At 45.9% G+C, this 27,500-nt stretch overlaps 1 protein-coding gene across 3 annotated transcripts in view; it reads right to left on the bottom strand.

Annotated features, from left to right (window-relative positions):
• Positions 1-27,500, bottom strand: part of ARID3A (AT-rich interaction domain 3A) — a 206,376-nt gene that overhangs the window by 6,588 nt on the left and 172,288 nt on the right. Inside the window, exons 4-7 of one of the 3 annotated variants that reach the window (XM_078785887.1) lie at positions 20,389-20,572; positions 19,836-20,092; positions 19,293-19,586; positions 3,340-3,429 (exon numbers count right to left, since the gene is read on the bottom strand). In XM_078785887.1, coding sequence (XP_078642013.1) covers positions 3,340-3,429; positions 19,293-19,586; positions 19,836-20,092; positions 20,389-20,572 — 825 coding nt within the window. The remainder of the gene's footprint in view (positions 1-3,339; positions 3,430-19,292; positions 19,587-19,835; positions 20,093-20,388; positions 20,573-27,500) is intronic. The other 2 variants (XM_078785888.1, XM_078785889.1) reach the window with 2 other exon arrangements.

Genomic DNA, 27,500 nt, shown 5'->3' with positions numbered 1-27,500 from the left:
CGACTCGGCATCGTTCGGCGCTCAGAGAGCGCTTGGGCGTCGCCGCTGCACATCGTGCCGAAGCCCGGCGGGGGATGGCGACCGTGCGGGGACTATCGCCGTCTCAATGACGCCACGACTCCCGACCGCTACCCCGTCCCCCACATTCAGGACTTTTCCGCCCGTTTGGCGGGCAGGTCCTTCTTCTCGAAGGTGGACCTCATACGCGGCTACCATCAGGTCCCCGTCAGGCCGGAGGACGTCCCGAAGACGGCGGTCATCACGCCATTCGGACTCTTCGAGTTCCTGCGCATGCCCTTCGGTCTGAAGAATGCGGCTCAGGCGTTCCAGCGACTGATGGACAGCGTCCTGCGCGACTTGGATTTTGTCTACGTCTACCTGGACGATATCCTCGTCGCCAGCGCGTCCCGCGAAGAGCACCTACGCCACCTCCGCACGCTCTTCGAACGCCTGGGCCAGCATGGCCTGATTGTGAACCCCGCAAAGTGCCGGTTCGGCGCCGCCACAATCGATTTTCTGGGGCACCGTGTCACCAGGCACGGCGCCGTCCCCCTGCCGGCCAAGGTGGAGGCGGTGAAGGGGTTTCCGCGCCCCCGCACGATCAGAGGGCTGCAGGAGTTCCTGGGCATGGTGAACTTTTACCATCGGTTCCTGCCCCGTATCGCCCAGCTCCTGCGCCCCCTGCACGAAGCTCTCCGAGGTAAGCCGGGCAAAGGCGACGTTACCTGGACCGAGCAGATGGACACGGCGTTCACGGGCTCGAAGCTCGCCTTGGCTAACGCCACCATGCTCGCGCACCCGGCGCCCGATGCACCGATCGCCCTCACCACCGATGCCTCGGACTACGCGGTGGGCGCGGTGCACGAGCAATGGGTGCGTGGAGCTTGGCAACCGCTGGCGTTCTTTAGCCGGCAGCTTCGCCCGCCCGAACGCCGTTACAGTACCTTCGACCGCGAGTTGCTCGGACTTCACTTGGCGGTCAGGCACTTCCGCCATCTGCTCGAGGGCCGGGCGTTCACTGCCTTCGTCGACCACAAGCCGCTGATCTTCGCGATGGGCAAGGTCACCGAGCCGTGGTCGGCCCGGCAGCAGCGTCACCTCTCGGCCGTGTCCGAGTACACGACGGACATCCAGCACGTCGCGGGGAAGGACAACCCGGTGGCGGATTGCCTTTCCCGGGCCGTCGCCCACGCAGTCCACCTCGGCATCGACTATGCCCGGATGGCAGCGGACCAGGCCGCTGACCCCGACGTCCAGGCCTTGCAGACCGCCGTCACGGGCCTCCGCGTCACCGAGGTGCCGTTCGACGGCGCGGGCGCGGCCCTCTTGTGCGACGTCTCCCTCGGGCGTCCTCGCCCCATTGTGCCCGCGGGCTGGCAGCGCCAGGTGTTTGACGCCATCCACGGCCTGTCCCACCCGGGCGCGAGGGCCTCCCAAAGGCTGATCGCCGACAAGTTCGTCTGGCATGGCCTCCGGAAGGCCGTCCGCGGCTGGGCCAGGACGTGCCTCGCGTGCCAGCGCGCCAAGGTGCACCGGCACACCCAGGCCCCGTTGGCCCCGTTCACGGTGCCGGAACGCCGGTTTGACCACGTCCACGTGGACCTGGTGGGACCTCTGCCCCCCTCGCGGGGTTTCACCTACGTCCTCACCATGGTGGACCGCACCACCCGGTGGCCGGAGGCCGTGCCCTTGGCGTCGACAACGGCGGCCGATGTCGCGCAGGCTTTCATCGCCACCTGGGTCGCCCGGTTCGGCGCCCCCTCAGACATCTCATCCGACCGCGGCCCCCAGTTCACCTCGGAGCTCTGGGGGGCGGTTGCGCAGGGGCTCGGGGTCCGGCTGCACCGAACCACGGCCTACCACCCCCAGGCTAACGGCCTGTGTGAGCGATTTCACCGCTCATTGAAGGCCGCGCTCCGGGCCACCCTCCGCGACGGCGGCTGGGTCGACAGGCTCCCCTGGGTCCTGCTGGGCCTCCGGACGGCGCCCAAGGAGGACCTGCGCGCATCCGCGGCGGAGTTGGTCTTCGGGCAACCGCTGCGGGTGCCGGGCGAGTTCCTCCCCGACTCCACGGCACCATGGTCCGCGGCACAGCAGCGCTCCGCTCTGCAAGAGACCGCCCAGAGGTTCGCCCCGGTGCCAACGGCATGCCACGGGCACCCACCGACGCACGTCGCCCCGGAGCTTCGCACGGCGGAGTACGTCTTCGTCCGCCACGATGCCCATCGGACACCACTGCGGCCCCCGTACGACGGGCCTTTCCGCGTGCTGGAGACCGGGGCGAAGCACTTCACCCTGGACATCGGCGGTACTCCTGACCGCGTTTCGGTAGACCGCCTCAAGCCGGCCCACCTCGATGTGGACCATCCACCGCCAGTGGCCCGACCCCCACGTCGGGGCCGCCCTCCTGCGGGCGGACCCCCGGCACCGCCCAGCCCCGCCGCCACGGCGCCCCCCGGTCCTGCACCCATCCCAGGGGCAGCCAGGGGCATCCCACCTGGTATCCCTGCACCCCGGACGCCGCCGATCGCCAGGGGGCGCTTCGGCCGGGTCATTCGTCTGCCCCGCAAACTGGCCCTCCAGGTGCGCGGGAATTCTGGGGGGGCGCGTGTGGCGGACACAAAAGCCCACTGGCGTGGTGACATCATTCCACGCACCAAGTGGGCGGTGGCCACGCCCGAGGGGTAGGCGTGGCCTCATGATATACACCGGGCGACCAGCCCGGAGGAGAGTGTTACAGTGTAGTCTTACAATAAAGACGTTTATATGTTACCGCTTGTCCGCTTCCTCCTTGCTCACAAGCAGCGCGCGTAACGCCGCGCTTCAATATACTGTATATTGAAATCTTCCCAAATCGCTGGTGTGGCACTTGCTTCCTGGTACCCACGATAGTAATCACGCAGTGTACCTGCGTGATCCAGTTTTTACACATGCAGCAATCGCTGGTGTGATCAAGATGCATGCAGAAATCGCTGGTTTGGCACTTGCTTCCTGGTCCCCACGATAGTAATAGGGTCTGACCTTGACTTAATGTCTCCTGAACAAATGACAATGTCCTGTTGATTTCATCCATTATTAATCCACTCGTCCATAGAGTTGCTCAACGGTATCCCACGTTCACCCCTGCACCTACCTGTGATCATTTATACTTTAACTTACCATGTTTGTCTCTTCCTCTTATGTCCACCTATTTCCTATCATCCCTGCCCTCTGTTTATCCAATGTTCATCCCAATGGTCCACTGTCATTATGAAACCACTTCACTCACTGTTGTTTAGCTCTTCCAGGAACCTTAGTTTGCATATCAAAAAGTACACTGAAATAAAACAGCATGGGTACCTGAGTAGAGAACACCATTGATCTCCACAGACATGTTGATACTGCTGGTTCCATTGGTGGACAGATTCAGGGCCATGTCCTGCCATTCTTCTGTGGAAAGAAGCAAAGCACACAATGAATGACACAGTCGCATCAAACTCAGTTTACCAGCAGCATAAATAAACAGCATCGTCAACCACCTCCCCACAAACTCGCTCACCAAAACCTCCATCCTCTCTACATGCCCACTCGCAATACCATAAACCATCAATGGCCACAATGCTCGTGGCTTCAATCCAAACTTCAAACACCATACCTTCAACTTTCCTGGCAAACAACATCCATCAATGCTCCTCAAACATCTCAGAAGCATGTTCCTTACCTCTTCCACCCTTCCCACATCATTCAACTCCACCATATACCATCTTCCCAAGCTCTTTGTGGGGCCTCCACCTATGATGGAACTACATCCTCTCCCAGCTCAAACCTGTGACTGTAGTCTACTACTCGTCTCACCACCACACTCCCCGACTTTCTTGCTTTAGAGCCAATCCTTGCCCACCACATCAACCTTTCCAATTGCTCCGGTACCTCCACTGCTGCATCAGCGGACTGTTGGGCCACTGCCAGGTCATCCATGAATGTGAACATCGTGGCAAGCTCTGACCAGAGGCTAGCTCCACTTCTTTCCCATGTCCACTCACCACACGTAACAGCAACTCCATGACCAGCATAAAAAATTGAGGAGTTGGCACCGCATCAGGATCCCCACTTCCAACTTCTGCCACTGTGTTATGTAGGACTGTGTCGCAAACTACATCCCAAACTGATCATAGTATGCCATCAGAAAATCCGTAAATCTTCATGGCACCCCAAAAAAATCCATGGCATATCTGATCAAGACATGCGACACTTACTCATATGCATTCTCCAAATCCAGCCATACCACTGCAACATCATTCATTTGCCTTTTTGCCTCCTGTAATATTTGCCAGGCCATTGCCGAGTGTTCAACATCCAAATGGAGTTCAGTTCAATCAAACCCAAATGGAGTTGAGGCAGTTCTCAAGTTGAGGCAGTTCTTTATAGATATTTACTTATGTCTTAAAGCTGCCATCCTTCCAAGGTCGGCAAAATGAATACCAGCTTAATGGTAACAGGGGCACTGCATCAGTGCATCAGCGGCACAGCCACACTTCGAGAAAGTGATGAAACAAATGCAAAATTCAACCATACGTTGTTCCAGAATATAAAAACTGAATCACGTTTCTCACCTGTAATTGGAAGGAATAATCAATTAGCTCTCACCTAATCAATTAGCCCAGGTGGTAAGGATTTTCATAATTAACCCCCATGCCCTTCCAGCCAAAGAAAGCTGCATAAAGCAACCAATAAAAGCTACACAGGAGGGTGAGGGAGGAGTCCTTGTGCCTATGAGTTGATCCTGGGCACAACCAACACATATGTAAAATTTGGTGGAGGTTCAGCCAGCCCTGTTTATTTTTACTCCCACCAGGGAGTAATGCATTCGCTCGTGTCCGTCCATCCGTGTGTGTGTGTGTGTGTATGTCTGTGTGTGTGTGTGTGTGTGTGTGTGTGTGTGTGTGTCTGTGTGTGTGTGTGTGTGTGTGTGTGTGTGTGTGTGTGTGTGTGTGTGTGTGTGTGTGTGTGTGTGTGTGTGTGTGTGTGTGGTCGTGTGTTTGTTACTCCCGCCAGGGAGTAATGCATTCGCTCGTGTGTTTGTGTGTGTGTTTGTGAACAAGATATCTGGAAAAGTTCTGAACGGATTTGGATGAAATTTGGTGGGATGATTGCCCTTGGGATAAGGAAGAATTGATTAGTTTTTGGTGAAGCTCAGGATATTATTCCGGATCCAGGAATTTTTTTTGGGGAATTATTTTGGGAATTTTTTTTTCTGTTTTCCTTTAAAAACCATTTTCTCTGCAATAATTGGACCGATTGAGAGCAAATTTTCACCATTGGAGGGACTCCGTCTGCAGAATATTTTAATGGTAATTATGACGTCACAGGTCACGTGGTTCGGCCGCCATATTGTTTTGAGTGAAAAACACTAAAATCCAATTTTCTCCAAAACGCCTGAACAGATCGAGGCCAAACTTTGCAGGCAGAATCGCATACACATGACCAACAAAAAAGTCAGCGAGCATGACGTCATGCATCACATGGTTTCAGAGTTATGACGTTTTTAAGCACAAACCTTTTAAACCTAGCTCCTCCCCCATTTGTGATTCAATCGAGGGGAAACTTCACAGATCTGTTCAGCATATCGGTCTACTAAAATGTCCTTTTGGAATTTGCGATAGGTCACGTGGTTTGGCAGACATCGTTAATTAAACGCAAATAATAAAAACATTTATATCTCTTGAACCACTTCATTGATCGACGTGAAACTTCATACTGTAGTAGAAGTCATGAAGAGTAACAAGTTTGCAAAATTTGAAGATGATTGGATGTACGGTCTGGAAGCAGAAGTTGTTATTGCGTGAAGAAGAAGAGTCTTCGAATGTGGATGATTAATTATTTATCACATGTACAGACTTGCAGGCATCGTTTGACACAATCTCCCGGGTTAATATGAACCTCAAATAAAATTATAATTCCAGATTTGTCAATGGCTGAGGTATATTAACAAACGAATAAAACTTATTTGGCAAAATTCGAACTTTCTTTTGAAAGATCGCATATTCATCCAGGGTTGTGAGATGCTGAAGAAGAAGAAACCTCTCATGGGCTTCCCAGACCAAATAAATAATTCTGGTTCTGGCTCTACGATTTTCAGGTTTATTACTCCTGCCAGGGAGTAACGCATTCGATCGTGTCCGTCCGTGTGTGTGTGTGTGTTCGTATGTTTGTGTGTTCGTGTGTTTGTGAACAAGATATCTGGAAAAGTTCTGAACGGATTTGGATGAAAGTTGGTGGGATGATTGCCCTTGGGATAAGGAAGAATTGATTAGTTTTTGGCAAAGCTCAGGATATTATTCCAATCCAGGAATTTTTTGGGGGAATTTTTTGGGAAAGATTTTTTCTGTTTTACTGCATTAAAGCTTTTATTCTTATTCATAAATGATGTTTTTCTCCTCTAATTCCGAGATATATCAAAATAAATTCTCTGACAGTTAGGGCCGACTTTCTTTTTCATTTATTGTTTTGGGGAGAGGGGATGTTAAACAAAACGTATTATTCCAACTAAACCCACGGTGGGAGTATGCGCTCTACTGAGTGGCGTTCTAGTTTTTCTCTGTGATTTTCAAATGTGCATGCAAGCAAACAGGTAGTGGACAAGAAATGGAAGCATCAATTTGAAGTCACTTAATAGGGTGTTGGGTCATCATGTGTGGCCAGTACTGTATGCGCTGTGGTATAGAGTCCACTTAGCGTCTGGAATTCTGCAGGAGGGATGCGACAACATTGTTCCACGAGAGTCCATTAACCCACACCTGTTTAATGAAGGTGGAAAACGCAAGCGTTGTTCCAGAATATCCCATAAATGCTCGATTGGGTTCAGATCTGGTGACTGAGAAGGCCATGACATATGGATATCGTCAGTGTCATGCTCATCAACCCAATGGGTGCCCACATGTGCTCTCTGGATAGGGACATTGCCATCCTGGAAGACAACCCTCCTGGCAGGAAACAAATGCTGCAACATGGGGTGAAGATGATCACTCAGTACCATTAAATAGGCGATTGGCATTGACCTTGCCGTCGAAGGGAATAACTCCACCTAAACCATGCCAGAAAAATGCATCTCCCAACATTACAGAACCACCAGAACCCTTCACTGTAGGAACCAAGCACTCAGGGTTGTGGAGTTCTTTAGGTTGGCACCACACGTGCACTCGTCTGTTTGTCGAGAACGTGGTGAAGGAGGATTCATCTGACCATATCACATTTCTCCATTGTTCGGTAGTCCATTACCTGTGTTCTTTACACCGATGGATTCACAATCATGCATTTCCAGGTGAGATGAGCGGTTCGTGCACTGCAACCCGACTATGGTATCCCGCTCTGTGGAGTTCTCGGTGGACCATTTTTGATGAAACTGGCTGCTCATGCCCAGGTTGAAATTTACAGTTAATATATCTGCAGTTGCTCGCCTGCTTTGCCTTGCACCTCAAATTAACGCAGGAATATCGTGATCCTGGAGTATGTGCTTCCACCCACTGTTGCCCTTTGCTGATGATGTCTTTCCCTCGGAGTTCCATGCCGACATCACATTAGACACCGTTGCTTATGAAACATCAGCAAGTTGAGCTGTCTTTGTCACTGAAGCTCCTGACAAACGCACCTCAACAATGTTGGCTGAATAATGTGAAAATACAAAAGGGATCGCCCGTCATCATCAACGAATGACCACTGCAGGGAGCAGTTGCAGGATCACACAAAACGGTGCGAATTCCCGGCATTGCCATACAGCCCACTGATGAGTCCTTACCATTTGTTTGGCAATGACGTCAGTTCCTAGTGCAGCTAGCATTTGCATGATAATAAATAAGGCTCCAGATCAAACTTTGCAAAGAGTTGGAGTGTACCTGCGTGATCCAGTTTTTACACATGCAGCAATCGCTGGTGTGGTCAAGATGCATGCAGAAATCGCTGGTGTGGCACTAGCTTCCTGGTCCCCACGATAGTAATAGGGTCTGACCTTGACTTAATGTCTCATAGGGTTTGACCAGTTCACTCTGGGGTGTCGCTTCCGGCTCTGAGCTGTAATGGGGACCTGCTCCTATTGAGTAGTGGTCCAATTGTATGACCATGCATTCTGACCCTTCTGGATTAGGATGTGTGTGTTTGATTGACCATATACTTCAGCCTTGGTGCTGAGTTGCATGTGGAAGCACATGGGACAATCATGTTGGACTGTGTGCTTGGCCATGGGGTCACAGTGTCTGTCCCAAGCTGATTTAAAGTTTTTATTTTGCACCTTTTGTCTGTACAAAAAAAAAAAAAAAAAAGGCCTGGTGGTGAACTGGGGTAGAAAAGATCATGGTTTTGAATGAGAGATAATCTGAGATGGTGTGAACAGCTGTCTTGGATATTTGGAGGGAAGAATGAGTTTGAAGAGACCGAGGAAGTTAGTTCTCAAAAGGCGAGGGCGAACAAGCCGAAACAAGTGCCCATGGATGTTCCTTCTCCTGAATGGTCTGGTCTATAAAATCGAGAATCAAATTCTCTTCCCGGTATTGGCTGTTGTATAATTATCCTTCTGGGAAGTAAGGGACTGTAGGTCTGCTATGCTCATGCGTAATAGGTGGAGCCGATGCAATTGTTCAGACAGAAGAACCTTTTTTCAATATAAATTGTTCCTGGCTAACCTCAGAACTGTTTTGTGCACCACAGACACTCAGACAGGTTAATGTGTGTCAGACATTTCCTGTTGGTCAGGATGCATGCAGCAATAACTGCTGTGGCATTTCCTTCCAGGTACCCATTACAGTAACGGAGTCTGGCAGAGGTGGATACTTTGAGACCTGGTTGGTCTCCGTTCCACCTTCTGACACCTACATGTGAAGATAACAACCAACATCACACAAACACACACCACTGGACTTGAATTTTTGACATCAGACAAACACAGCTCAACTGAGCACTCTCGATGCCGGAGCACTCGGTGCGGCAATACCATCTTGTGAGGTCACTTTTCTCTTCGCAATCAGCAGGGCGATGAAGGAGAAATCTCCCTCCAGGTGAGGACATTCAACTCACTGAGCATACAACAGGGACCGAGGAAGTTATAAAAGTGGGGGTACCTTGCCCTACCTTTCCCAGCAGAGGCATCTTCCCCATATTACGATCAAATGGGTGCTACAACAAGTGCATGGTTGTATATTCGCATGTAGCTTGTGTTGTGCAGAATGAGCACGTGTGCAGCACGTGCGCTGAAGGTAGTTTCTGCACAGAAACAAGCTGCTCTATGTAGCCAATATGTGTTGTACGTGCCTCAATTATTGTCTGTTTGCATCTCATCACATATTAAGTCAGAACGAAACGAGGGAAGTTTGTCCCCAAGAAAATCAGGAAGGATCTCCCGAACAACCAAAAAAGACCCGAACAACCCCGAGGACCCAAATGACAAAGAGGACCCAAAAGACCCCAATGACTCTGAAGATCCAAAATACCCCAAAGACCCCAAATATCTAAAAGACCCTGAAAACTGTTAAAGACCCAAAAGACCATGAAGACCCAAAATACCCCAAAGACCCAAAAGACTAAAAAGACGCTGAAGACCCAATGGACCCCGAAAACCCTGAAGACCCAAAAGACTCCGAGGATTCAAAAGACCCTGAGAATCCAAAAGACCCAAACAACCCTGAGGACCCAGAGGACACAAAAGTCTCTCTGACTCTCTTGAAAATCCTCTCTATCTCTTTGCTGATGACTCTACTCTCTGTCGCTCCATTCCTCATCCTTCAGATCGGCGGTCTGCAGCCTTCTCACTCTCTGCAGACCTGGACAAAATCACAGACTGGGCAAACAAGTGGAACATGTCTTTCAATCCTGACAAATCTCACACTCTTACGATGTCTCTCCGAAAAGACCGACTGGACAACCCTCCCATCCACTTTCTGAATAATCCTCTCCAAGAAGTTCTGTCACTCAAGCTTTTGGGTCTCACTATCTGCCATGATCTTTCCTGGGAAAACCACATTTCAAATCTGGCCGACAAAGCCAGTCGCCGACTGGGCATCCTCCGTCGTGCGAAGTCCTTCCTTGGCACACCTGAGCTCCTCACCACATACAAGGCTTTCATCCGCAGCTCAATGGAATACTGCTCTCCCCTCTGGGCTGGTGCTCCTGCCTCACACCTAGCTCGTCTTCACGCTGTTGAAACCAAAGCGTTCAGAATCATTGGAATCTCCCGCGATGAAGCTAACTCCAAGGGCCTTTCACTCACTCACCGCAGGCAGGTTGGTGGTCTTTCCGTCTTCTACCGACTCCTCTCTAGCCTTGCCCCCCCCAGCTCTCTCTGGGCTCTGTCCCCCAAATATTCCTACAGGTCGCACAAGATCTGCCTGCAACCCTCTTATGGTTAAACTGCCAAGATCAAGACTCTCTGCTCACCTTCACTCCTTCATTCCTCTTTTCTCCCACCTCTGGAACAAACTCCCTCACTCTCTTCAATCCCACTCCACCCTCCAGGTCTTTAAAACAGCTGTTCACCACCATCTCTTATCTTCCCCCATCCAAAACCTTGATCTTTTCTACCCCCGCTAATTTCACCCCAATTCCACTTTTTTGAAATACCAACTTCTGTCCTGGAAGTCCTTGGTGTCCTTGTGTTTTATACTTCTCCCACCCCCCCCCCCCCCATTCCCACGCCTCCTCCCCCAAGCCCTCTCCCTCCCACACATCTCCCTGCTCTCAAATGTTGTGTTTGTGTGCTTCCCCTTCTCTCCCCATCTTGTCTTCCGCTCCCTCTTTTTATATATTTTGTTTGTTTGGTTGATTTGTTTGTGAAATAAATGTTAGCTCTTTCACGAGCCTCGATTCAGTATACAAAAAAAAGAAAAGAAGAAGACCCCTCAGGATGCAGAAGACCCAAAATACCCTGAAGACCCAAAATACCCCAAAGGCCCAAAATAATGAAAAGACCCTGAAGACTCAATACACCACGAAGACCCAAAAGATCCCAAAGACCCAAAAGACACCGAAGACCCAAAAGACACAGAAGACCCAAAAACCCTGAAGACCCAAAAGACCCCAAGGACACAGAAGATGCCCAAGGACTCTGAAGACTCAAAATACCCCAAAGACCCTTAACGACCCTGAAGACCCCAATGACCCAGAGGACTTAAAAGACCGAGAAGACCCTGAAACCCAAAATGCCCCCAAATACCCATAAAGACCCCGAATATCCAAAAGGCCCCAAGACCCTTAAAGACCCTAAAGACCCAAAATACCCTGAAGACTGTTAAAGACCTAATAGACCATGAAGACCCAAAATACCCCAAAGACCCAAAATAGCCCAAAGACCTTTAAATACCCCAAAGACCAAAAATATTGAAAAGACCCTGAAGCCTGAAAATATCCAAAATAGCCCAAAGACCTTTAAATACCCCAAAGACCGAAAATATAAAAAATACCCTGAAGACCGAAAAGACACCGAAGACCCAAAAGATCCCGGTTACTGAAAGGATTGAAAAGACCCAAAAGACCCCAAAGACCCAAAAGACCACAAGACCCAAAATATTCCAAAAACCCTTAAAGACCCCGAAGATCCAAAAAACCCCGAAGACCCTCAAAGACCAAATACCCAAACAATCCAAAAGACCGAAAAGACCCCGAAGACCCTGACGACCCAGTGGACCCCAAAGACCCAAAATACCCCAAATATCCAGATCGAGGACCCAAAAGACTCAAGTGACCTAAAAGACGCTGATGAACCAGAAGATCCAAAAGACGCTGAAGACCCAAATGACCCAGAGGACACAAAATACCCCAAGGATTCCGAAGACACAAAAGAAAAGTAATTTTGCCTCTTACATTGGAATTGTAGACGGTGGCTTGCAAACTAAACCTCAAGGTCGGTGACCATAAGCAGTATTTTTTTAATCACAATAAATACAAGGCACAGGGAGGTGAAATTTGCTGCAGATGATGTGCAATGTGTGCAGAGTAAAACGAGTGTTCATTTACGTCTGTAGGATGTCAAATAAATAAAGATGATATATGCACCCCTGACACTAGGCCCAGACTTCAGACTTTTGCATCCTCACGTGGCTGTACCGTCAAAAACTGTTCCAACCCGTCATTTTTGACGGGCTTTATACTAGTATATATATATATATATATATATATATATGTATATATATATATATATATATATATATATATATATATATATATCTATATATATATATATATATATATATATATCTCTATATATATATCTCTATATATATATCTCTATATATACACAGTGCATTCAGAAAGTATTCAGACCCCTTCACTTTTTTCACATTTTGTTGTGTTGCAGCCTTTTGCTGAAATCGTTTAAATTCATTTTTTCCCTCATCAATCTACACTCAATACCCTAGAATGACAAAGAGAAAACAGGATTCTAGAAAGTTTTGCAAATTTATTAAAAAGAAAAAACTGAAATATCACATTGACATAAGTATTCATTCACTCACTGCCAAAGGTGCTTCAACTAAGTACTGAGTTAAGGGTCTGAATACTTATGTCAATGTGATATTTCAGTTTTTTCTTTTTAATAAATTTGCAAAACTTTCTAAAATCCTGTTTTCTCTTTGTCATTATGGGGTATTGAGTGTAGATTGATGAGGGAAAAAATTAATTTAAACGATTTCAGCATAAGGCTGCAACATAACAAAATGTGAAAAAAGTGAAGGGGTCTGAATACTTTCTGAATGCACTGTATATACATACACACACACACTTGCATACATACATTACTGCTGCTGGCAGGATACATACAATATAAGGTTTATGCATCTTAGAGATATGTGCACTTCCCTCTAAGCTGTCTAGCCTGAGTTTGAATCTCGACCCAGCTATAAACTACCATCCTGGTATTTCTCAGGCAGGAAGAGATATCAAATATGTGCTCAGCACTGCTTCAGATCACCTTTGTAAAGGTGATCTGAATAAGTGTCATGAATTAAAACAAAACATGGCATGCACAAATATGTGGCAGTCCTTGTGAGGTGACATTAAGGTGACCGTCCTATCAGCTAAGCACAACTTCCTTCGAGACAATAAAGATCCCGCAATGCCTTTGGAGAAGAAAAGGATGTTGCGTGCCGTTATACGCTCTCCCAATTCCAAATTCCTACCATGACCACAACTCATGCAAAGACAATAGCAAACCACAGGCTTATTCTTTGCCACAAAGCTGCTTGGTCAGCGCAGCTAATCTTCCGTTAAAGAGAATGGGACACCAGATGACATTTCCGAACCATGGCATGTCCCATAACGCAGCAATTCCTCTTTTTGGTACCGCTCGACAACAGTACGGTTAAGGTTGAACATGGTGGAGTGTGCTGGGAATTGAACCCAGAGTCAGGTGGTCTGTGAGGGAGCATGCGACCAATTGAACTGTCCTGTTTTCCCAGCAGATCCTAATACCTTGGTAATTTGCCATATTAATCATTCCATGAGCAGCAGTGCTGTGGCTGACAGTTGGAATAAGCCAGGGCTTATGAGATGAATATGAAAGAAATTGTGATGATGGGTTTATCACATTGCTGTGCCCAAGATGCTTTTACTGTTGGCATTGTACAAATGTTATGCCACGTCAGAAAGAACAATTTGCACGTCTGTCATACAATTACGTCTCTGCTTGATGAAGCCATAAATAAGCCAAGTTATAAGTGTATCAGCACAGTGAAAAGGATGGAATTATCACATCACCAGCGGTGTAAAGGGACACCAGGAACCTCGATCTCCCAAACCGTTATCTCATGCTTTTGCTGTTTTACAACAGTTTGATGAAGAAATGATATTCTTATTGTGACGTTGACCTTCCGTCTTTGAAAATAATCCTGCACAGAAAATTTGGGGGAAATTGGCTCGGGGGTTTGGAAATTATAAGGAACAAACAAACACTCACGTATACATATAAACAAAAATATTGGCCAAATGTAAAAATTTAAAATCTAAATGAATTTCATTTTTCATTTAATTAAAATAAAAATTAATTTAAAAAAAATTGGCAAAAAAGTTGTGGCCAAAAATATTGGCACCCTTGCACTTTTTTCAAATAATGCACCATTTCTTCCAGAAAATTGTGGAAACTAAAAAATATTTTGGTATCCATATATGTATTTCTTGGGTTTGCAGTGGAACAAAACAAAAAAAGCTGAAAATATTACAAAATCTTAGCTTATTCCACACAGAAATCCTAAAATGGCCTGTGCAATATTATTGGCACCTTTTAGAAGTTGTTAGAAATAATTAGATTTCAAGCAGGTGATTCTCCTTAACTTTGGAATTGACCCTCACGTGTGGTGAGATGTAGGTGCCTGCAATATAAAAATGACTCATTGAACCAGTTTGAATGGAGAAAAGGAGCCATTCTGCTGTTTTGTGTCACTGTGTGTACCGCAAAGAGCATGGAGAAAAAGAAAGAAAACCAGAGAATTGTCTGAGGAGATCAGACACAAGATTGTAGCCAAGCATGCACAATCTCAAGGCTACAAGTCCATCTCCAGAGACCTTGATGTTCCTGTGTCCACCGTACGCAATGTTATCTGGAAGTTTCAGGCCCATGGACTGTAGCCAATCTCTCTGGACATGTCCTCAAGAGAAAACTTGATCGAAGATTGTTCAAATGGTGGAGAAAGCACCTCGATCAACTGCCAAACAGATTCAAGCTGACCTTCAGACACAAGGTACGACAGTTTCAACTCGCACTATCCGTCACCAACTCAATGAAAGGGCGTTCTATGGTAGGAGACCCGGTAGGACCTCACTGCTGAGAAAGCCCAACTGGAGATTACCAAAACACTCCTGATCAAGCCAAAATCCTTCTGGGAGAATGTCCTGTGGACAGATGAAACCAAATTAGAGCTTTTTGATAAAGCACATCATCTCTATGTTTACAGAAAACAAAATTAAGCATTCGAAGAAAAGAACGCCTTCCCTCTAGAGTCAAACATGGAGGAGGTTTAGTGATGTTTTGGGGTTGCTGTGCTGCCTCTGGCACTGGGTGCCTTGAATGTGTGCATGGCATCATGAAATCAGGAGATTACCAAAGCATTTTGGAGCGCAATGTTCAACCCATTGTCAGAAAGCTGGGTCTCCGTCAAAGGTCATGGGTCCTGCAGCAGGAAAATGACCCCAACACACTTCAAAAAGCACCCAGGAATGGTTCAAGCCAAAATGCTGGACTGTTTTGAAGTGGCCAGCAATGAGTCCAGATCTAAATCCCATTGAACACCTGTGGTGAGATCTGAAAACAACAGTTGGGAGAAGGCACCCTTCAAATCTGGGAGAACTGGAGCAGTTTGCACAAGAAGAGTGGGACAAACTGCCAGCAGAGAGGTGGAGGAAGCTCATTCATGGCTATAGGGAGCGCTTGACTGCAGTTATTTTGTCGAAAGTCTATGCTACCAAATATTCCAGGGTGTCAATACTTTTATCAATGCCATTTGTTTTTATTTTCTGATTCAAAAGGATATATTTAGTTCTAAATCAAAAACAAAGGTTCTGTAATATTAACAGTGAAATAAAGAATTGTGGAGACAAAATACTTTTGTCAATTTCAACTTATTTTTAGAGAAAATGGTGAGTTATTTGAAAAAAGTGCAAGTGTGCCAATATTTTTTGGCCACGACTGCGTGTGTGTATATATATATATATTTGTTGTTGCTCTTTAACGGCCACTATTGTCCCACCTTGTGGGGTCGGCCGGGGAAAGCTTGGCCCAAGTCTTTCACGAAGTGGCCTGGCCAGGCCTGCCATTGGAATTTGGCCATGGTGCCAGTGATACTCGCCTACTCTTTGCGAAGGACACCATGGCATCTTTAACGTCCACCAACCCATGCTGGCAGACGAGACTTCCAGTTTAACGTCCATCCAAGGGACGGCACACACATTGATGTATCGCTCTGTCTGCGAATCACCAAGGTGACAGTATATGGCTGGGTCTGGATTCAAACAAAGTCTAGACAGCTCAAAGGCGAGTTTGCATACCTTGAGGCTATCCTGCCAGCAGTCACACTATGCCATACATCACAGCTGTCACATGATCCCACAATGCCAAAGAACCTCCATATGACAGAGCAGTCATTGCGCTGAACTACATATGTATGATCAGTGGCATATGTTCACATATAGTGAAGCCACAGGTACGCGACCACACCTGTGGCTTCACCACATGTGAACATATACAGTCACGTGAAAAAGTAAGTACACCCCATGTACAGTTATGACTTTTTCAACATATTTCAACATACAGCTATTTGATCTTCATTTCAACAATATTGATAGGTAAAGGTGATATAATGTAACAAATATCATGAAATATTTACATTTTGAAGTCCATTGTATAATTTAAATAAACATAAATGCAAATTTCGCAAGTGGAAAAAGTAAGTACACCCCTACATTTATCACTACTTCAAATACCTAAAATTAGAATCAGGTGCACCAGCTCAGGTGCAAATGATTAGAACATCGTTGGAGAGGATCTTGGAGGAACCTGTCTTATTTAAACCTCAGACATTTCGTTTGGTTTGCTCTTTGTTTTTGAAGTGTGTGGCGTCACCATGCCTAGATCAAAAGAGCTCTCTGAGGCCTTCAGAAAGAAGATTATAGATGCCTACGAGTCTGGGAATGGATTTAAAAAGATCTCCAAACAATTTGAAATCAATCATTCGACTGTCCGGAAGATCATCTACAAGTGGAGAAGATTCCAAACAACTGCCAACTTGTTCAGGCCAGGCCTCCCCAGCAAGTTCAGCCCGAGAGCAGACCGCAAGATGCTGAAAGAAGTCTCTAAGAACCCCAGAAAGTCATCACGGGACCTACAGGTAGCTCTTGCCACTGTTGATGTCAAAGTGCACGAGTCTACCATTATAAAGAGGCTGCACAAATTTGATCTACATGGAAGGTGTGCCAGGAGAAAACCTTTGCTGTCCAGAAAGAACATCAGGGCAAGACTAAAGTTTGCCAACGAAGACATCGGCAAAGACCAGAACTTCTGGAACAATGTGCTATGGACAGATGATTCAAAGGTAGAGCTATTTGGCCACAGTACCAGAAGACATGTTTGGCGAAACCCAAAGACAGCATTTGACCACAAGAACCTGATACCAACTGTAAAGCATGGTGGTGGAAATATTATGGTTTGGGGCAGCTTTGCTGCATCAGGGCCTGGGCAGCTCACCATCATAGAATCCACGATGAATTCTTCATTGTACCAGAGGGTGCTTGAGGATAATGTGAGGCCATCTGTCGGAAAGTTGAAGCTCAACCGAAGGTGGACCTTGCAACATGACAATGACCCTAAACATACCATTAAATCCACCAAGGAATGGCTGAAAAGAGAGAAATGGAGGGTTCTGGAATGGCCAAGTCAAAGCCCGGACCTAAATCCCATCGAGATGTTGTGGGGGGATTTTAAACGAGCTGTGCATGCAAGAAACCCCTCAAACATCGCACAGCTGAAAGAATTCTGCATGGAGGAGTGGGCAAAAATTTCTCCCAGTCGATGTCAGAGACTGGTAGACAGTTATAAGAAACGCCTACTTGAGGTTGTTTCTGCCAAAGGGGGCAATACCACCTATTAGAGCCAAGGGTGTACTTACTTTTTGCACATGCGAAATTTGCATTTATGTTTATTTAAATTATACAACGGACTACAAAATGTAAATGTTTCATGATATTTGTTTTATTATATCACCTTTATCTATCAATATTGTTGAAATGAAGATCAAATAGCTGTATGTTGAAATATGTTGAAAAAGTCAAAACATTACATGGGGTGTACTTACTTTTTCACGTGACTGTACCAGTGTACCACTACGCTAAAAGACTACTGGAAATGAGATGACTGGAGCAATGAAAGTTCATCTTTGGTTCATCAGCAATAAATAAATAAATAAAAACACCGTAATCAGTTCTTTCAAGATCGAAATAAAACGTACCTTATCTAAGTGACCTCTATTGCGCCACCATGGCTACGATTTGCAATGTTTGAAAGACTTTGCAATGTTTATAGACAAGTAAATACACAAGGCAACTTTGACACAGGACTAGGCCATTTGGCCCATCATGGCTGTGCTTTTTCCACACCCATCCATAAATTCACTTATCTTCTATATGCTCTGAGTCTAAGACATTTATAACCATTTACTTAATCTAGCTTAAGATCGATATCCCTTTTTATAATTAACTTGCATATCCTATTTAATCTCTTGGCAAAGAATTTAGCCAGGGATCTGGCACACAGTGGCACTCTTTTCAAGTCTGCCACACACTTCTTCTGCCAGTCTGCCACACATCAGTCCCTTCAGTCCCTTCTGCCACACACTCTTTTCAAGTGATACTATCGGATATTTAGCATCCACCATGTAAATCAGGGTTGCGTCGGTCAGACAACTCAGGTCAGACAACTCAGGGTCCCAAACCCAGGGTCACGACCTGTACTTGAACCCCCCCACCCCCCACCCCCACCCCCCCCAACCCCCTCCCCATAACTCCATTTGGGTCGCCAGATGAATGTGGTTTCAAATTTTGGGTCGTGGACCAAAAAGTTTTGGAACCACTGATCTAAATGCAGACAGGTGAACTGGCCTTATGTCCTTACTCCGAGATGCAATGCCCTCTCCCTCACCGGCAGTGTACCTTGGATATCAGTTCTAAAGTAACATTTGACTCCTCAGTGGAGCAAATATATGACCAGTCAGACTCACAGGCGAGAACGCTACCAACTGAGCTATCTTGCAGTCCATCAACCAACAACTCCCGCAGACGTCAACCATCCAAGTACCAAACACACTCGACTCTGTGAAATAGCTTTCTGATGGGATTGGGAGCGTTCCATCCAATACATTTTAGGCCTCCTACACTATGCTCGTCTCATAATTACAGCACAGCATATCCAATCTTAAGTTTTTTTAAACAAAGTCCCAGTTTAGGAAGTCCTCCCAACATCAACTCTTATTGCACAATCCATGCTTCTAAGGGGTCCTGCAATTGTTGTTGTAGTTTTTTGGCTTTATTTGCTGCTCATTTGGACTTCACCCAGATGTACTCGAAGCACACCGCATGCCTTATCAATAACGACTCCCACAACCTCACAGCTAAGCGTTGAGCGCATGTCTCCCCTGTTGTGCAGACATATCCCATTGAAAGGAGGACATCTGTTGCTTTAGCACAAGTTGTATCTGAATTCTTCACTCAAGAAACTATTTAGTGCAACATGCCGGAAGTCACTTAACTACGATATGTACATGATGAATACGGTGCGATGACAAGGAGCCAACCTCGGCTGTTGATCTTGATACTCATGGGTAACTGGGAAGCCACGGCTAAAAGGTTCTGCTGCAGTAGTTGCTGCATCAACCGCTGTTGCTCCTCTGCGGCCATTGCCATAGCAACTGAAGCTGCCGCAGCAGCCATTTTCTTTTCTGGTGGTTCCCCAGCCTCCAGCTTCTCACGAAGCTGCCCCAGCACCTGGGCTTGTGCCTGGGCCTGGGCCTGCGTCATGGTTGCTGGATGCTGGTTACTAAGAGATAGTGCGTGGTTTAGACGAGGTGAGGAAAGAGGGCAGTCCTCTTCTGGGGTTACAGGATAGAGAAGGTTGAAAGAAAGAGAAAAGTGAACGAATCAAAAACACCATTCGTTATACTTTCATCACATACCGATTTGTTCGCTGTAACCAGAATTGGCAACACTTAGTTTTAGGTTAATACGTTTAATCAGCACGATGCGTGAATGTACAATTCTGACAAAAACTGCACTGAATGTGACCGACTAAACATTAAGTGATGACCATAAACCCCCAACTTTCCGCAGCACTCTCGTACCTTTTTTGAGAGGGGGTGGCCCCGGGGACAAGTGGGTCCCATTGCTTGGCGTATTTCCAAGACCAGGCAAATGCAGTCGGGTGGTGCTGAGGCCGGCCGTGGGTGACGGTCCAGGTGGTGGAGGGTAACCGAAGAGTGGAGAGGCAAAGCTCGGCCGCCTACCCTCTCGTCGATTGCTATCAATGGCGGCCTGCAGCTCAGCGGGGGAGCTTAGCCCTTTCCTCTCACACTCGTATGGGTACAGATACTTCATGTACCTAGAATGCAGGTGGTCAGAGTGGAGGTGGAAATGATTAAGAAATGAGAAGCTGCCTGTGGGAAAACAGATGACTTTGTGATTTTGAACAGGAAGTTAATAAATAAATAATAAGGAAGTAAGAGAAATGATTAGTTAGCTGAGCCTAACATCAAGTTTCCTTTTCAGGTTGATGTTAAGATAAAGCTTAACCAAGGGTGCAGATATCAGCTTAATTATGAGTCATTATTAAAATGGTGCGTCACTATAGTGGTATGGTGAGGAAATGAGGAAAGAAGAAGAGAATCTCAGGCTTACTGAGTCCGTAGGGTGAAGGCGGCACTCGTGATAGAGGTCGGAAGGTTGAGGCCTTTTGTGATTTCCCGCCATATCTTTTTATTGATGACTTCTACCAGACCCCCTTTGTCAGTCACCAGCTTGTAGAGAGTGAACAGATCCAGGACTTGCTTCGCCATTATCGGGATGCGGTTCACTGGGGTTCCTAGGATAACAAGAGGGCAAGAAAAGCTCAGAATTTGCTTGATTGGACAGAAGGACCATCAAGGTGCAAGCATTTGTTCGTACAGTTTTCCCACAAATTCACGACATGTTCATAATTGTGAATGAAAATATTTCATTCAAACAAAGCAACAATGCATTCATCAAACATGAACAATATTTTTGGAGATTTGTTTGTCTTGAATATGTTCAATGTGACAAACTATTGCTCCAATGAATTTCATCTATTAACTTTCCATCGTCGAGTGTGGTTTACAAGACCATGCATGGTCACATATTCATTGAAGGGACTGTTAAGTGGATTGACAAGGGGGAAGTGGCCGGGGGTGGGAAGCAACCAGATCATAAACTGTAGAGACCACCAAACCATAATTTGTTTGTTTCTTTTTCACCAAAGTTGGTCAGCACTGTTTCTCCACAAGATTATATTGCTATTTGATGTGGGAATTTGCTGCTACCAATTACAGCTTATAGCCGGCGAAGCCGGTGTTGTGAATGAATTTCGAAGCTTTGACGCACCAAATCGCTCCATGGAGGCCGCCATCTTGCGGATGCGGAAGTATGCATAAACAATTATTGCAAAAAAGTTCAATAGGAGTTTGTTTCACCCGTCTTTTTTTGATTCACAATCTTATGCACCTCTAATTTGTAATTAAAATAAGCCAGATTTTGCTGGATCCTTTGAGAATTTCGAAGCTTTGACGTACCAAATCGCTCCATGGAGGCCGCCATCTTGCGGATGCGAAAGTATGCATAAACAATTGCGAAAAAGTTCAATAGGAGTTTGTTTCACCCATCTTTTTTTGATTCACAATCTTATGCACCTCTAATTTGTAATTAAAATAAGCCAGATTTTGCTGGATCCTTTGAGAATTTCGAAGCTTTGACGCACCAAACCACTCCATGGAGGCCGCCATCTTGCGGATGCGGAAGTATGCATAAACAATTATTGCAAAAAAGTTCAATAGGAGTTTGTTTCACCCGTCTTTTTTTGATTCACAATCTTATGCACCTCTAATTTGTAATTAAAATAAGCCAGATTTTGCTGGATCCTTTGAGAATTTCGAAGCTTTGACGTACCAAATCGCTCCATGGAGGCCGCCATCTTGCGGATGCGAAAGTATGCATAAACAATTGCGAAAAAGTTAAATAGGAGTTTGTTTCACCCATCTTTTTTTGATTCACAATCTTATGCACCTCTAATTTGTAATTAAAATAAGCCAGATTTTGCTGGATCCTTTGAGAATTTCGAAGCTTTGACGCACCAAACCGCTCCATGGAGGCCGCCATCTTGCGGATGCGGAAGTATGCATAAACAATTGCGAAAAAGTTCAATAGAGCCTTTGGCTTTGCCGGCTCATTGCGGCTTTGCAGTCGGGTCATATTACAAACCTGCAGGTGAAACAAGAAGAAAAAGACATAAAATGTCATAGCCCCCGTGGTTTCAGTAATTTTGCTGTATGGAGTTAAAGGCTGCCAATTGGCCATCTTTGGATGGATTACAAAACAAAATGTTCTGCATATGTATACTCTCATGTATTATCTTTGTGCCAAGTTGGAACACAATCAGTCCATGTATGTCAAGAAATGGATGGAGACATATTTTAGTAACAAAATGGCCACCAGTCGGCCATATTGGATCTGATCTGGAAAAGAAATGGCGTGCATATGTAAGCCATCGTTCTTTATTCGTGTGCCAAGTTTGAACAAGAGCGGTAAATGCACGTAGGAGAAATGGTTGAGGATGTGTAAATGCATGTAGGATCAAAGATGGCTGACTGGTAGACTGGCCTCAATTGCCAGTCTGCCAGACAGCCATCTTTGATCAGATTGCAAAATAAGGTGAGGAGCACGTGTATGCCGTCATGTACTGAGCTTGTGCCAAGTTTGAACAAAATCGGACCATGCATGTCCGAGAAATGGTCGGGAACACATTTAAGTAACAAAATGGCCACCAGTCGGCCATAATGGATCTGATCTTGAAAATAAATGACGTGCATATGTAAGCCATCATTCATTATCTGTGGGCCTAGTTTGAACAAAATCAGTAAATGCATGTACAAGAAATGGTTGAAAACGTGTTCAACATCAGTTTTTTTTCACAACTAAAATGGCCGCTAGTCGGCCATCTTTGATCGCAACGCGAAAACAAAATGATGTGCCTATGTATACCATCATGTATTGTTTTTCTGCCAAGTATGAACAAAATCGGTCTATACATCTCCGAGATATGGTTGCAGAAGCACGGATGGACGGACAGACGTACGGTTGAGACCCAATCCATAAACCCCGTTTCGGACTAAGTCCAACGGGGCTCATAAATGCGTCATCATTTCGTGTGCCCCCTGGATCAATCGTTCACAATCTCACAAGGCATATGTTACTGCGGTCTTCCATAAAATATAAAATGTCTGTCATTTCTGCAATATATACCCATCGGAGTCAATGGAAGCCAATCAGTTGCACTTTGACATGTGCTGTCCTCGAGTTTGCCGGTAATTCTGGCTGACCAATCTCCTTTTTTCTTCTTTTTCACTGTCCGTTTGTAACCACAGAGATATGTATAATTGTCACATGACTGACTGGTGGCATATCTTACCATATCATTGCTCTTATCGCAGGTTCGAATGAATGTTGGGGTCAATCGTTATACAGGCCGATGTTCACAGGACATACGTCGACCTTCATTCGCTAAATCTTCCTCTTCAACTCAGAAACAAAATGGAGCAAGAGCAAAATATTGGCACTGAAGACCTTCTGTCAACTTTGAGCAAATTACAACAGAAATGAAATGTGGAGACGAATCGCTTTTTGAAATATATTTTTTAAATACTCAACTGACCTGCTTGTGAAAATGGCACACGTCCCTTTCCGAGAATTCCGATAAAGCTCAATGTAAAAGGAAAAGACACATTGCAGAAGTCAAATTATTGAGTAGGCCATGAATTCACCGGAACGTCATCAAATCCTCATGATCCCCTCCCTTTGACAAATTATTTATTACAGCTCTGCCATGAACCTTGACATGGATTTATCAAGCAATGAATGTAAACCTGAATGTGTTCGAAATGCCCTTGCCCCATAATAATGCAGGCCCTCACCTCTGCATCCCCACCACCACCCCTCTGCATCCCCCGCCCCACTTCACCTCTACCCCCCTTAAACCTCATTATCACTCAGTTAATTGAATTGGACTTTGACTGGGTTTTGAAGGCTCAGTCTGTAGAGAAGACAAGCTCGGCCAACTGACAACGACCTCTCGGTTCAATCTCTAATTAACGCAAATGGTCACAAAAAAAAGGCTGGAAGAATCCAAAGGCGTGAAAGGTCCGTGTGTGATGCCTTCGATGTACCCAGCGCGAGATTTACGGCCTGCCGCCGTTGCTTCGCCGGGCGGTAACTCAGACGAAATCCATCGCAAAGACAAATAGAACCATCGGCATTCCTCTTCACTAGACCAACCACGTAGCCATTCACATGGGCAGTCACCCACCTGCCTCAGAGGTGTGGGCACACATAATAAAACTGTGCGAGTTTGAATGAAAGCGCAATCCTTATACTAAGGTGGATTACCTGTGACACCAGTTCTTTTGATGGGGACAGGTATCATGATGTGTTCATTGTTTCGATGAACTGGTGTATGACGTAGACAGACAGGAAGTGATCAGAGGAAATAAAAAAGGAAGTTGAAATGGTCACAGTCTAGTTTAGGATGGTCGAAGTTACAGTCCTACAGCACCCCTGCTATCTCGATTGTTGTGTCCGATTGTTAGGACAAGATACCTTCCCAATCGTCAAGTCCGATTGTCCCAGATCCAGACACAGAAAAAGAACGATATGGGTACAATTAAAAAGTTTGACGAAGAAAGATAATATATTTCACTTTAACGACCGCAGCAGAGGAATGACAGGCCAAATAGTAAGGAGACGTCACCTCCTCCATAAACCCTATTCTCCTCCCTTCTCGGATGACCCTCAACCTCACCCTCCCACTCCCTTATGATCACAATCGCCATGGCGCCGGCTTCTGCTCTTACAATGGCTGCCCGGCGGCAAAACGCCTCACACAATCTTCCGGCCTAATCTCCTCACCCCGCACCTCGTAATGGGACCGCTCGGCTTACGGGCAGCCCAGGAAAAGGATAAGGAGTTGAGAGGTGGGGAGGAGCAGGAGGAGATTGGGGGTGGGGACGGGAGGTTTTGAAGACAACTGGAGGGTGGCCTCATCGGACCCAAAAAGACAACACCCGTCCGAGATATTTGGCCACCCACTCTCCCGACCCGAAGATGCTCGTCCTTCAAAAACTGATCGGGCGAGTGTCTTCCACCGTATCTCATAATTGCACTAAATTCTGGAGTGTGGAGCTGGCATTAAATCACAAAATGATTTTCCAAAAGAGTGAAGATCATTACATCACAAAAAGGTAAATTAATACGAAAGTTTCTTGTGATTAACATGAAATATTATTGCAATTCTTAAAAGAATGATAAATACATTTTATTAGAATTATTATAAAACGATCATGGCAAAGACATCAAATGGAGATGTGAATTCCAGCTGGTGTACACTTTGCGCCAAAATTTTGCCGAGAGTCGTACTAGGATCACAAACTGAAAAAAGAATAAATCACCACCTTTAGAGGCCATTTCCCCCCGCAGAGCAGGGGTTGGCCTTTATAGGGGCACTGTGGTCCCCTTTTTGAAGCAATGTTTTATGGCCGGATGCCCTTCCTGCCGCCAACCCTGTTGGTCACCTCTTGCGACACACAAAGAATTCCCAGCTCAATTTTCCGACCTTGGAAGGATGACAGGCTAAGTCAACCACCCTGGTGTTAATTCAGCGATCAATCGGGATTCAAACCCAGGATCCTAGGATCCCAAGCCGGCACCCTAACCACTAAGCCAACATCAGGCTTAAATTTATAATAAATAATTAAATAAATAATTATATCAAGATAGGTATATATATATATGTATATATATATAGATATAAATATAAATGTATATATATATATATATATATATATATATATATATATATATATATATATATATATATAAATAAAGATAGGGAGGTATAATAAAAGGAAGAATAGCAACATGCTTTCCATTAACAGTGTTCTTGGCACCTCATCAGATCAGCAATCCATGGGTCTATATAGTTGTGTTTGAACTTTGCTTTCTGGTTTGGAAAGAGTACACAAACCAATATTGGTCTCTTTGCTCGACCACAAAACCTCAGCTCCCTCCTTTAACATCGCAAAGAAAACCCAACATCTCAGAGATGGCGGTAGATAACACTCAAGCCACCACACCATCACACGCACTGGTCACACTCAACCTCCTGCTTTGGAAACGTAGGCCGGCCGTGATTTGGTGAATCCAAATGAGCACCCATGAAACCGACCCTCAACGATGTTTCACTTCTAAAGAACCCCACAAACAAAAACCCACAATATGAGTGCAAACCAAAAAAAACTACAACATACAGACAACCTTAAAACAAAACTAAGTATAAATGAAATGTTCGCCAAAAACTGTCACCATAAAGCTTTCCTTGTAATCATAACGCGAGTTTAATATTTCTAAATTAGGCAACTGTCTCTAGTCCCAAAATTCTAGTCTGAACCTAACCCTAACCCAGCCCAAACCCTAACCCTAGCCCTAACCCTATCCCTAACCCTAGCCCTAACCCTAGCCCTAACCCTATCCCTAACCCTAACCCTAACCCTAGCCCTAACCCTAACCCTAGCCCTAACCCTAACCCTAGCCCTAACCCTATCCCTAACCCTAACCCTAGCCCTAACCCTAACCCTAGCCCTAGCCCTAACCCTAAACAAACTCCCTAACTTTATCAGAAGCCATCAACTGAGCATTAACCTCTAACCCAATTATAAGCCGCAACCCCATCAAAGACCTGGTTACGTTGACCCTGGCCACTCAGCAAAGCGTGCAACCACGTGACCAGAAAGCCGCATGTCAATGCCAATTGTGACGTGTGTCCCACTTGGCCACCATTATCTCCAAGGGACGGAAACCAACTACTAAAAACAGCAATACAAATCATTAACCCCAAACCCTGCGTGAATATAGCCAAATGTGCGTCCCGTTTATCTTCCGATCACTCCGGTCTCCCTTTAAAATCACACGCGTGGGATGGCCCAGCATTTTGTATCACATCATCTGGGCCAAGGATCATTCTGGCCATGAATTGGACACAAAACCTCCTTTAAAAATTCAACTTTCATTAGAAAAGTATCTCAGGTGAGGTTTGGGGGGGGGGGGGGGGAGGGATGATGCTGTGAGGGAATTGTTCATAGTGGAAGGCAATTGATGGGGAGGATGGAGGAAGGGTGATGGAGGAGGAAGGGGGAAGAAGAGCAGAATAACATGCTTCCAAATTGTCTTCACTCCAAGTGATGCACAGTGGGAAGACAGATTTCAAAAATCATCAATAGGATGATATACAGATCTTCAGAATTCCCAGCATGCACTGCCAGACATTCACTTATGATGTAAAACATTGAAATATATCAAGGTAAGAGAGTTGAAGTGAGATTGTTTTGTTCCTTACTATATGGACGAAGGCATATTTTAGATTGCGTGCTTCTCCAGGTAACACTCAGAAGCCATGGTCTTCATTTGCCTTGCCCAATCTCCTTCACCTTTGACCCCAAGCACCTATATTCACTTACCTTCTTCTTTCTAACAATCGTCTTTTATTCCACGTGACTGTTTCCCGCAGACCTCCACTTTCGCCACATTTTGAAAAAGGAGCGGGTAGAACAAAAATCTGGGAGTCTGTCTCGCCGAATTATTTTGCTTTCGCGTGTCTGTGACGCGTCAAACTCCGTCAGCGGCCCAGCGCGAGGCCCTTGTGCCAGGGAGACACGATCTGGTGCAAAAAGGGC

This window comes from Myxine glutinosa, chromosome 10 (assembly GCF_964187855.1).
Source record: "Myxine glutinosa chromosome 10, kmMyxGlut1.1, whole genome shotgun sequence".
NCBI classification, from domain to species: Eukaryota; Metazoa; Chordata; class Myxini; order Myxiniformes; family Myxinidae; genus Myxine; species Myxine glutinosa.
Note: the sequence above shows the minus strand (reverse complement) of the source record. Positions and strands in the feature narration are given on the sequence as shown.